The sequence below is a fragment of the Oncorhynchus kisutch genome, unplaced genomic scaffold, assembly GCF_002021735.2.
Source record: "Oncorhynchus kisutch isolate 150728-3 unplaced genomic scaffold, Okis_V2 scaffold1974, whole genome shotgun sequence".
NCBI lineage: Eukaryota > Metazoa > Chordata > Actinopteri > Salmoniformes > Salmonidae > Oncorhynchus > Oncorhynchus kisutch.
The window spans coordinates 4,085-17,035 of record NW_022263919.1 but is presented as its reverse complement, the minus strand read 5'-3'; the positions used below and the strand labels follow the sequence as shown (position 1 = coordinate 17,035).

The 12,951-nt window shown below is 41.6% G+C and overlaps 1 protein-coding gene across 1 annotated transcript; it reads left to right on the top strand.

The window, feature by feature from the left end:
* Positions 1-5,892: 5,892 nt before the first annotated feature.
* LOC116368584 (zinc finger protein 250-like) lies at positions 5,893-12,693 on the top strand. The gene is made up of 4 exons (XM_031819227.1): positions 5,893-6,503; positions 6,970-7,067; positions 7,198-7,375; positions 10,110-12,693. Exons 1-4 carry the CDS (start codon positions 6,155-6,157, stop codon positions 10,823-10,825), a joined length of 1,341 nt encoding a protein of 446 aa, XP_031675087.1. The 5' UTR covers positions 5,893-6,154; the 3' UTR covers positions 10,826-12,693.
* The last annotated feature ends 258 nt before the right edge of the window (positions 12,694-12,951 follow it).

Below are 12,951 nucleotides of genomic sequence, written 5' to 3'. Positions count from 1 at the left end.
TCTACTACCATTCTGGGGTCTGGATACATGTCAACAAAGACTACAACTGCTTCAAACAATGGGAGAGGCTACCATTGACCACCACACTTTCTTTCATAACCAGGAAGCCCATGTTGAGTCAGCAGTGTTCCCACTATGGAAGAGGGAGCATTCAGCATTCATCCAGTCTCTCAGAAAACCATGTTGAGCCATCAGTGTTCTCAACATGGAAGAGGGAGCAGGAAGCCGTCATCCAGGGACAAGGACAAAGGTGCAGCACTGGTGTTGGTAGCTGATGACAGAAGTGACAGCCTGGACACACAGCAAAGTTTGACGCGATCAGATTGATTCACAGTCAGTGTTGTTTAGCAGAGAATCAACCAGAGAATCAACCAGATTGATTCACAGTCAGTGTTGTTGAGCAGAGAATCAACCAGATTGTTGAAGTTATTCAGGTGAATAATACATTTGATTTGTTTAATTCTGTTTTATTCAATTAGAATAATTTACTCTGAATGAGAACAATCACATCTGTGAGCTTTATGCCGTCATCCAGTCTCTCACGCGATCAGTGTTGTTGAGCAGAGAATCAACCAGAGAATCAACCAGATTGATTCACAGTCAGTGTTGTTAAGCAGAGAATCAACCAGATTGATTCACAGTCAGTGTTGTTGAGCAAAGAATCAACCAGAGAATCAACCAGATTGATTCACTGTCAGTGTTGTTGAGCAAAGAATCAACCAGGTTGATTCACAGTCAGTGTTGTTGAGCAAAGAATCAACCAGAGAATCAACCAGATTGATTCACAGTCAGTGTTGTTGAGCAGAGAATCAACCAGATTGATTCACAGTCAGTGTTGTTGAGCAGAGAATCAACCAGAGAATCAACCAGATTGATTCACAGTCAGTGTTGTTGAGCAGAGAATCAACCAGAGAATCAACCAGATTGATTCACAGTCAGTGTTGTTGAGCAAAGAATCAACCAGATTGATTCACAGTCAGTGTTGTTGAGCAACGAATCAACCAGAGAATCAACCAGATTGATTCACTGTCAGTGTTGTTGAGCAAAGAATCAACCAGATTGATTCACAGTCAGTGTTGTTGAGCAAAGAATCAACCAGAGAATCAACCAGATTGATTCACTGTCAGTGTTGTTGAGCAAAGAATCAACCAGATTGATTCACAGTCAGTGTTGTTGAGCAAAGAATCAACCAGAGAATCAACCAGATTGATTCACTGTCAGTGTTGTTGAGCAAAGAATCAACCAGATTGATTCACAGTCAATGTTGTTGAGCAGAGAATCAACCAGAGAATCAACCAGATTGATTCACAGTCAGTGTTGTTGAGCAGAGAATCAACCAGAGAATCAACCAGATTGATTCACAGTCAGTGTTGTTGAGCAGAGAATCAACCAGAGAATCAACCAGATTGATTCACAGTCAGTGTTGTTGAGCAGAGAATCAACCAGAGAATCAACCAGGTTGTTGAAGTTATTCAGGTGCATAATACATTTGATTTGTTTAATTCTGTTTTATTCAATTAGAATAATTTACTCTGAATGAGAACAATCACATCTGTGAGCTTTATGCATTATAACATCGATTGATGACGTTGACAGATTTGTAGTAAAACCAGGGTTGGAGTCAAATCCATTTAATTTCCAGTCAATTCAGAAAGTAAACCAAATTCCACATTTTCCTAATTGAAAACCATAGAAGGGAATTGGAATTTTCAGATTACTTCCTGAATTTACTGGAATATTCTAAAATTGATTAAATTGGGAGGTTTTCCTCATGAATCTGCACAACAACACCCTAAAATGACGAAGCAAAAACAGGATTAGAAATGTTTGCATATGCATTTTAAAATTAAAACTGAAATATCACATTTAAATAAGTATTCAGAACCTTAACTCAGTGCTTTGTTGAAGCACCTTTGGCAGTGATTATAGCCTCAAGCCACCTTGGGTATGACACTACAATCTTGGCACACCTGTATTTGTGGAGTTTCTCCCATTCTTCTCTGCAGATCCTCTCAAGATCTGTCAGGTTGGATGGAGAGCGTCGCTGTGCAGCTATTTTCAGGATTTCTTCAGAGTTGTTCAGTCGGGTTCAAATCCGGGCTCTGGCTGGGCCACACAAGAACAATCAGACTTGTCCCAAAGCCACTTCTATGTTGTCTTCGCTGTGTGCTTAGGGTCGTTGTCCTGTTGGAAGGTGAACCTTTGCCCCAGTCTGAGGTCCTGAGTGCTCTTGAGCAGATTTTCATCAATTATCTCTCTGTACTTTGCTCCGTTCATCTTTCCCTCGATCCTGACTAGTCTCCCAGTCCCTGCCGTTGAAACACATCCCCACACCATGATGCTGCCACCACCACACTTCACCGTAGGGATGGTGCCAGGTTTCCTCCAGACCTGACGCTTGGCATTCAGGCCAAAGAGTTTAATCTTGGTTTCATCAGATCAGAGACTCACGTCTGTAGCCATCAATTGCTTTGAAAGGCTGGTCATGGCTCACACCCCACCATTATCCAAGAAACCCTGGACCCACTCTAATTTGCATACCGCCCCAACAGATCCACAAATGATGCAATCTCTATTGCACTCAACTCTGCCCTTTCACATCTGGACAAAAGGAATACCTATGTACAGTCGTGGCCAAACTTTTTGAGAATGATACAAATATTAACTTTCACAAAGTCTGCTGCCTCCGTTTGTATGACGGCAATTTGAAGATACTCCAGAATCTTATGAAGAGAGATCAGATGAATTGCAATTAATTGCAAAGTCCCTCTTTGCCATTCAAATGAACTGAATCCCCCAAAAACTTTTCCACTGCATTTCAGCCCTGCCACAAAAGGACCAGCTGACATCATGTCAGTGATTCTCTCGTTAACACAGGTGTGAGTGTTGACGAGGACAAAGCTGGAGATCACTCTGTCATGCTGATTGAGTTCGAATTTAGTATTTTGTATTTTATTTTTTACCTTTATTTAACTAGTTAAGAACAAATTCTTCCAGAATAACAGACTGGAAGCTTCAAAGGGAGGGTGGTGCTTGGAATCATTGTTCTTCCTCTGTCAACGATGGTTACCTGCAAGGAAACACGTGCCGTCATCATTGCTTTGCAGGCAAGGATATTGCGGCCAGTAAGATTTGACCTAAATCAACCATTTATCGGATCATCAAGAACTTCAAGGAGAGCGGTTCAATTGTTGTGAAGAATGCTTCAGGGTGCCCAAGAAAGTCCAGCAAGCTCCAGGACCGGCTCCTAAAGTTGATTCAGCTGCGGGATCGGGGCACTATCAGTACAGAGCTTGCTCAGGAATGGCAGCAGGCAGGTGTGAGGGCAGCAGGCAAGTGTGAGTGCATCTGCACGCACAGTGAGGCGAAGACTTTTGGAGGAAGGCCTGTTGTCAAGAAGGGCAGCAAAGAAGCCACTTCTCTCCAGGAAAAATATCAGGGACAGACTGATATTTTGCAAAAGGTACAGGGATTGGACTGCTGAGGACTGGGGTAAAGTCATTTTCTCTCATGAATCCCGTTTCCGATTGTTTGGGGCATCCGGAAAAAAGCTTGTCCGGAGAAGACAAGGTGAGCGCTACCATCAGTCCTGTGTCATGCCAACAGTAAAGCATCCTGAGACCATTCAAGTGTGGGGTTGCTTCTCAGCCAAGGGAGTGGGCCACTCACAATTTTTACTCAGAACACAGCCATGAATAAAGAATGGTACCAACACATCCTCCGAGAGCAACTTCTCTCAACTATCCAGGAACAGTTTGGTGATGAACAATGGCTTTTCCAGCATGATGGAGCACCTTGCCATAAGGCAAAAGTGATATCTAAGTAGCTCGGGGAACAAAACATCGATATTTTGGGTCCATCGTCAGGAATCTCCCCAGACCGTAATTGAGCATTGGTGTTCAATCCTCAAGAGGCGGGTGGACAAACGAAAACCCACAAATTCTGACAAACTCCAAGCATTGATTATGCAAGAATGGGCTGCCATCAGTCAGGATGTGGCCCATAAGTTAATTGACAGCATGCCAGGGTGGATTGCAGAGGTCTTGAAAAAGAAGGGTCAACACTGCAAATATTGACTCTTTGCATCAACTTCATGTAATTGTCAATCAAAAAAATAACTTAACTATTTTTTTACTTAACAAGTATTTTTCTTAACTGCATTGTTGGTGAAGGGCTTGTAAGTAAGCATTTCACTAAGGTCTACACCGGTTGTATTCGGCACGTGAATAATAATATTTAATTTGATTTTTATACTTTTCTAATAAAACACTTTTCAACCCATATGATCTATTACATAATAAAAGTCGTAATACAAATATCATGTCATAGTGAATTCATGACATGTGAACGAACAAGCCTTTTCATACTTTATAATATGGCTATACAGTGGGGAGAACAAGTATTTGACACACTGCCGATTTTGCAGGTTTTCCTACTTACAAAGCATGTAGAGGTCTGTAATTTTTATCATAGATACACTTCAACCGCGAGAGACAGAATCTAAAACAAAAATCCAGAAAATCACATTTAATGATTTTTAAGTAATTCGTTAGCATTTTATTGAGACCCAGAGTTACTTCTGCTGCAGAGGATACGTTCATTAGAGTTACCAGCCTCACAAATTGCTGCCCAAATAAATGTTTCACAGAGTTTCACAGAGTTGAACTAACAGACACATCTCAATATCAACTGTTCAGAGGAGACTGTGTTAATCAGGCCTTCATGGTCGAATTGCTGCAAAGAAACCACTACTCAAGGACAGCAAAAAGAAGAAGAGACTTGCTTGGGCCAAGAAACACGAGCAAACCTTCACATTGACCCTGTACTGGTACCTCCTATATATAGCCTCCACATTGACTCTGTACTGGTACCCCCTGTATATAGCCTTCACATTGACTCTGTACTGGTACCTCCTGTATACAGCCTCCACATTGACACTGTACTGGTACCCCCTGTATATAGCCTCCACATTGACACTGTACTGGTACCTCCTGTATACAGCCTCCACATTGACTCTCTGCCGGTACCTCCTGTATATAGCCTCCACATTGACACTCTACTGGTACCTCCTGTATATAGCCTCCACTATGACTCTCTGCCGGTACCTCCTGTATATAGCCTCCACATTGACACTCTACTGGTACCCCCTGTATATAGCCTCCACATTGACTCTGTACTGGTACGCCCTGTATATAGCCTCCACATTGACTCTGTACTGGTACCCCCTGTATATAGCCTCCACATTGACTCTGTACTGGTACGCCCTGTATATAGCCTCCACATTGACTCTGTACCGGTACTTCCTGTATATAACCTCCACATTGACTCTGTACTGGTACCCCCTGTATATAACCTCCACATTGACTCTGTACTGGTACCTCCTGTATATAGCCTCCACATTGACTCTGTACTGGTACCCCCTGTATACAGCCTCCACATTGACTCTGTAAACACGGTATAGTTTTTTTATTGTGTAACTTTTTTTCTTACCTCTTATTTTTCTTAACTACATTGTTGGTTAAGGGCTTGTCAGTAAGAATTTCACGGTAATGTCTACACCTGTTGTAGCTTTGTAGCGTAGCTTTAAGGGAATAGTATGGTCACATCTAGATAAAAAATTAACAGAGTAAATGTGTATAAACACACTTCCTATTCATGGAAGTATTTATTCATCATCTACATATTCATATTACGCTTCTATGTCTGTGTACAGGAAAGTATTAGTTGTAAGACGTAAGAGAAAATATATCAGCTTATTGTTAAATAATTATGACGTTCTTTCCAATACAAAAAGTGTTGTAACTATTGTTTCCAAACTGCGTTACCCACTCCAGCCAGCAGATGGCGATGAGCGTCTTTCAGGTGATGCTTCTTGTGTGACGTATAATGGACTGGACGGGACGCTTCTTCAGGAACAACAACACGGATACTATTTCAACCACCTGGGTAGCTTGCTAGACAATGTTAAACTGAAATATTGACGTTTTAGGCCATGTTAATGTACATTAGCTAATCCCAGTGTATAAAACACATTTCAGTTGACGTTAACTTGAACCTAATTTGCTTGTTCAAGTTGCAAATTTGTTAAAGATTGATACTGCGCCTAGCACTAGGCTATTCGCTAATGCTAGCTAGCTAGCTAACATCCCTGACCATGAGCTCATTAAACTACTCCTCCCCTGCTGAAGAAGAGGATGTCCGCTGTCCGGAGAAAGAAGCTCTGGCGCTGAACATTGTCGTGAAAGATGAAGAGGAGGATATTACAGTGAAAGGAGAGAAAGATGCTCTGCCGCTGAACATTGTCGTGAAAGACGAAGAGGAGGAGGATATTACAGTGAAAGGAGAGAAAGAACCTTTCAGAATGAAAAAGGAGGAAGAGGAGGCTGTTATAGGGAAAGAGGAGGCATACTCTTCCTCTCTAAAAGGTTCTATCTCAGTAACGGTGAAGGAGGAAGAGGATTTGGTAGTGAAAGAGGAGGAAACAGAATATCAGATTAACACCAGTGAGTACTGTCCTAAAAACAGGGGCACAAACTATGCAGTTGTTGAACTAATGTGTGGTTTTAAAGTGGCATTCTACTGAAGTTCTACACTTGAATATGTTGTTCAGTACTGTAGGAATTGTTAAAGGGTCAATCTGCCAATTAATGTGTGGTTTTTAAGGGGCATTCTACTGAAGTTAAGTTCACTTCAATGTGATGTTCAGTACTTATATAAATTGTTAAAGGGTCAATCTGCCATTGCTACATATATTTTTGGGACTTTTAAATTAGATTTAATTATATATAACAGGCTTTTAAAATGTAATAATGGAGCATAATTTATACTTAAAATATCAAAGGGACACAAAAGGCATCCAATTAATTTAGAGATATTAATGCCTCTGATAAGACCCTATGACTGTAATAGACAGTAATAATTGATAATGGTAATAAGTTCACCATCTGTTTGATGTTCTCGTTAACACAGGAGAGAGACATGACTATCGTGGATCCTCTGGGGAGCCTCAACAACATCCTGATGCTGACGAGACAGAGAAGAGTCTCTCCAGATCAGAACACCAGATGGTACAGCTTGGTCTGGTCTAGCATACAGCTTTCTCTATCGGGGGCTGGGTTTCTATAAGGCACTTTATGACAACAGTGACATCAGCATCCATAATGATATGTGTCTGTGTCCCCTCTTTATGGTTACCAGGACAGTGCTAGCCCTTCCCCCCTCCCAGAGTCCCTGTGTCGTGCCTCTCCCGGTAGCACCTTACTACTGGGTATGAAGAGGTTGTCTGTGCTGCTGGTGGACTGCAGGAAAACAACAGGGCTGAGTGGAACTGTGAGAGGAGGAGAAGAGAAGAAAGGATCAGATTTGACACATCAAAGTAAGTGCTGTAGTTTGAACAAATAAAATAGATCTGCCCATTGGTATCTGTTCCCAATAGGGCTGTCCCCGACTAAAACAAAAACAACTTTGCACACTCTTGGTATTCTCTCAACCAGCTTAACCTGGAATGCTTTTCCAATAGTCTTGAAGGAGTTCCCACATGCTGGGCACATGTTGGCTACTTTTCCGTCACTCTGCGGTTCCAACTCATCTCAATTCATCTCAATTTGGGTTGAGGTCGGGTGATTGTGAAGGCCAGGTCATCTGATGTAGCACTCAATCACTCTCCTTCTTGGTCAAATAGCACTTACACAGCCTGGTTGTGGTTGGGTCATTGTCCTGTTGAATGCTGATGCTGGTTAAGTGTGACTTGAATTCTAAATAAATCACAGTGTCACCAGCAAAGCACCATCACTCATGAATGCTCATCAATGCTTCCCGGTGGGAAACACACATGTGGAGATCATCCATTCACCTACTCTGCTTCTCACAGACATGTCGGTTGGAACCGGAAATCTCAAATTTGGACTCATCAGACCAAAGGACAGATTTCCACCGGTCCATTGCTCATGCTTCTTGATTCACACAGACTCCTCTGAACAGTTCATGTTGAGATGTGTCTCTTAATTGAACTCTGTAAATTCATTTATTTGGGCTGCATTTTCTGAGGGTCTGTTTTTTGCGACTGTACTTAAAGAAAGTTTCAATGTTCTTGAAATATTCGTTATTGACTGACCATGTCTTCAAGTAATGATGGGCTGTTGTTTCTCTTTGCTTATTTGAGCCATTTGGACTTGGTCTTTTACCAAATAGGGCTGTCTTCTGTATACCCCTTTAACTTGTCACAACGCAACTGATTGGCTCAAACGCACTAAGAAGGAAAAACACAAATTAATATTTAAACAATGCACACCTGTTAATTGAAATGCTTTCCAGATGACTACCTCATGAAGCTGGTTGAGAGAATGCCAAGAGTGTGCAAAGCTGTCAAGACAAAGGGTGGCTACTTTGAAGAATCTCAAATATAAAAAACTTTTTGATTTGTTTAACACTTTTTTAGTTTACTACATGATTCCATTTGTGTTATTTCATAGTTTTGATGTCTTCACTATTATTCTACAATGTAGAAAATAGTTTTGAAAAATAAAGAAAAACCCTTGAATGAGTCGGTGTGTCCAAACTTTTGACTGGTTCTCTTTACACAGTGGGTAGAACAAGTATTTGATACACTGCCGATTTTGCAGGTTTTCCTACTTACAAAGCATGTAGAGGTCTGTCATTTTTTATCATAGGTACACTTCAACTGTGAGAGACGGAATCTAAAACAAAAATTAAGGAAATCACATTGTATGATTTTTAAGTAATTAATTTGCATTTTATTGCATGACATAAGTATTTGATACATCAGAAAAGCAGAACTTAATATTTGGTACAGAAACCTTTGTTTGCAATTACAGAGATCATATGTTTTCTGTAGTTCTTGACCAGGTTTGCACACACTGCTGCAGGGATTTTGGCCCACTCCTCCATACAGACCTTCTCCAGATCCTTCAGGTTTTGGGGCTGTCGCTGGGCAATACCGACTTTCAGCTCCCTCCAAAGATTTTCTATTGGGTCCAGGTCTGGAGACTGGCTAGGCCACTCCAGGACCTTGAGATACTTCTTACGGAGCCACTCCTTAGTTCTGGGCGGATCCCTCACCTTCCTCGTGATCATTGATGCCTCACGAGGTGAGATCTTTCATGGAGCCCCAGACAGAGGGTGATTGACCGTCATCTTGAACTTCTTCCATTTTCTAATAATTGCGCCAACAGTTGTTGCCTTCTCACCAAGCCGCTTGCCTATTGTCCTGTAGCCCATCCCAGCCTTGTGTAGGTCTACAATTTTATCCCTGATGTCCTTACACAGCTATCTGGTCTTGGCCATTGTGGAGAGGTTGGAGTCTGTTTGATTGAGTGTGTGGACAGGTGTCTTTTATACAGGTAACAAGTTCAAACAGGTGCAGTTAATACAGGTAATGAGTGGAGAACAGGAGGGCTTCTTAAAGAAAAACTAACAGGTCTGTGAGAGCTGGAATTCTTACTGGTTGGTAGGTGATCAAATACGTATGTCATGCAATAAAATGCAAATTAATTACTTAAAAATCATACGATGTGATTTTCTGGATTTTTGTTTTAGATTCTATCTCTCACAGTTGAAGTGTACCTATGATAAGTGCGTAAGCCCACCCACTTGGGAGCCAGGCCCAGCGAATCAGAATTAGTTTTCCCCACAAAAGGGCTTTGTTACAGAGATAAACACTCCTCAGTTTCATCAGATGTCCGGGTGGCTGATCTCAGACGATGTGGAGGTCCTTGATCTGCGGTTGTGAGGCCTGTTGGACGGACTTCCAAATTCTCTAAAAAGACATTGGAGGCGGCTGATGGTAGAGAATGCAACATTCAATTCTCTGGTAGCAGCTCCAGTGGATATTCCTGCAGTCCCCAATCCATTTGCACACTCCCGCAAAACTTGAGACATCTGTGGCATTGTGTTGTGTGACAACTGTATATTTTAGAGTGGCTTTTTATTGTCCCCAGCACAAGGTACACCTGTACTGCTGTTTAATCAGCTTCTTGATATGCTGTCACGTGGATGGATTATCTTGGCAAAGCAATGTAAACAAATTTACACAAATTGGAGAGTGGAGATTTCATTCTGGTCTCTTTTTATATAAACACTGTCTTTGGCAGGAGGAAAACCAAACTTGGAGGAACCAAAGACCTCCACAACATCAAGACGACACCTCTGCTCCCAGATCAAGTTAGGAAGCCTGAAAAGACCTGAGAGGACACACACAGGAGAGAAGCCATACCATTGTGGCCAGTGTGGAAAGAGTTTTAGCCTGTTAGGAAGCCTGAAAGCTCATGAGCGAATACACTCAGGAGAGAAGCCATACAATTGCGGCCAGTGTGGAAATAGTTTTAGTCAGTTAGGAAACATGAAAAGACATGAGCGAATTCACACAGGGGAGATGCCATACCACTGCTCCCATTGCGGAAAGAGTTTTAACCATTTACTTAACATGAAAAGACATGAGAGGATACACACAGGAGTGAAGCCTCACCATTGCTCCCAGTGTGGAAAGAGTTTTATGCAGTTAGGTATCCTCGAAGATCATTTGCGAATACACACAGGGGAGAAGCCTTACTACTGCTCCCATTGTGGAAAGAGTTTTAACCATTTACTTAACATGAAAAGACATGAGAGGATACACACAGGAGTGAAGCCTCACCATTGCTCCCAGTGTGGAAAGAGTTTTATGCAGTTAGGTATCCTCAAAGATCATTTGCGAATACACACAGGGGAGAAGCCTTTCCTTTGCACTCAGTGTGGAAAGAGTTTTAGCCAGTCAGGAAACCTGAAAGTGCATGAGCGAATTCACACAAGGAAGAAATCTTACCACTGATCCCAGCGTGCAATGCGTTTTTACCCAATTAGGACACCTGAAAGAAGACATGAGACCGCACACGGGGGAGAAGCCTTACAAATGTTCAGACTGGGGGGAAGGCATTTTACTCATCAGTAGCGTAAAAAAAATGTGAGAATCCACACAGGAGAGAATGTTTACTTGTTTATATATAACTATTTCTGGATTTTTGTCTTCTCATTTTGTCTGTCATAGTTGTAGTGTACCTATGATGAAAATTACAGGCCTCTCTCATCTTTTTAAGTGGGAGAACTTGCACAATTGGTGGCTGACTAAATACTTTTTTGCCCCACTAAGTGTATGTAAACTTCCAACTTCAACTGTATATATTATTTGAAATGCTAATCCTTTGCACACGAATGCTCACTCATTCAGGATTAATTGCAGTCAATATATATTTACGCCGTTGTGATCTGTTGGAATCCGGTCCGTCTGCTGGAGAGTTCATCTGAGTCTCTCTCCTTCTGTTTCCCTGAAGTTCAAAGTCTTTCTTGGTTAGAATGGATACCTCAGATTACCATTCAGAAATGTTCTCATAGAATAGATGTTTCGGCGGTTGTCGTCATCCCAGGTTTACATCATTTCTAGCTGCCCCCACAGACCCACCAATGCTCTTACTCTGTTGGGATTGATAGTCTCAGAGTTGAACCATTTCCAGCCGTGTAGCCAATGCTCCACGTGGGATGGTTTTCTAGTCTTGGTCCTCAAATGTGCCACCTCAGCTTACACCAAGGTATGCGTTGTCTAAACTATTCGCAATCACAGCGTTTGCTCAGTCTGAAGAGGATTTTTTTTTAGGGGGGCTTTTATTCGAAACAATAGGATAGGCGGTTCCATGGCGCCAGATCATGTCTGTGCCCTCGGGGACGGACCAATGACTTAGTTACACTTTTAAAGGAATACAATTCTCTCACATTAAAGGTTTAACATCACATTACATCATTTCATATATAGTTGCATCTTTACTCATTCATTTTATACAAGAATTAGATGCAAACCCCATAATTGAGAAATGTACACATTGAGACATAGTTATGTGTGCTTCCTGTCCTCTCCGAGGTCACCAAATGAAACACACTCAACATAACTGTCACTTAAGTGTCCACAGACCCTTCCCACACTCTCAAAGGTGGACAAATAGTTTAATTTTGCCATTTTGGGGATTTAGGAGTTCGGCCACGTGAATTCCTTTGTTCACTCTGTGGTCTCTCTCTGTATGAAAAGGGGGAGAGAGTCTACGCCAGGTATTTACGACCTGAGATAACAGAACCTGGGTGTAGGAGAGGGGGAAGCCACAATCTATACCCAGAAAAGGCCACATCATGACAATATGGAGTATTTCAGTTTGAATATAATGTACATCAGTTTCCTTGTGTTCAAATGTAGGATAGATCAGATTCCATGTGTTTAAATGGTCCTTTTTTAAACTCTCTGTGTGTTTATCTGGGTGTGTCATTCCTCCAGCACTACAGATAATCAAGTGATATTTGGATGTGATGCATTAGTTCCATTGTTGACATTTGCATTGTAGCCCACTGATGATTTAATGAAATGAAAATGTTCAGACTCTGTAATGGAAAATGTTAATTGTTTGTGTGTCCACATAACTGAGTATGTGACTAACCTTGTGAAACTGTCCTATTATAAGCTCCTGTTCTTGGGAGTATCATCCTGTGTTGCAAACCAATTTACACCTGTGTCCTTGTATGAATAAAGTCCCGCCCAGGAACAGGAAACTATAAAGATATTTGCTAGTCACTCAATACTTCAGGAAATCAGACTGTCTACACTGCGCTGTGTAACTCTGTTATTCTCTCTGAGCTCAGAAATAAAGAATCTTGGTTTGACTTGGACTCCAGCAGATCCTTATTTTATAATATCCACCACAACTCTCCCAAGGATTGCTGTTTATCATTGTCTCAAAGAAGAGTTCCTCGTTCCACTTTCCTGAATTTACAGGCCTCCCACTGATTGAATAAACATTGTTTCCACAGGTAAAATGTTGTGTTTCACCCAACCAGCAACCGAAATCCAATGACTGGTAACATTTTGTGTTTCACCCAACTTGCAACCTAAATCCAATGACAGGTAACATTTTGTGTTTC

Coding starts and splice junctions, on each gene's coding strand:
- LOC116368584 (XM_031819227.1), top strand. CDS start 6,155: ATGAGCTCATTAAACTACTCCTCCCCTGCTGAAGAAGAGGATGTCCGC. Junction 6,504..6,969: donor AGAATATCAGATTAACACCA/GTGAGTACTGTC, acceptor TCGTTAACACAG/GAGAGAGACATGACTATCGT. Junction 7,068..7,197: donor CCAGATCAGAACACCAGATG/GTACAGCTTGGT, acceptor TATGGTTACCAG/GACAGTGCTAGCCCTTCCCC.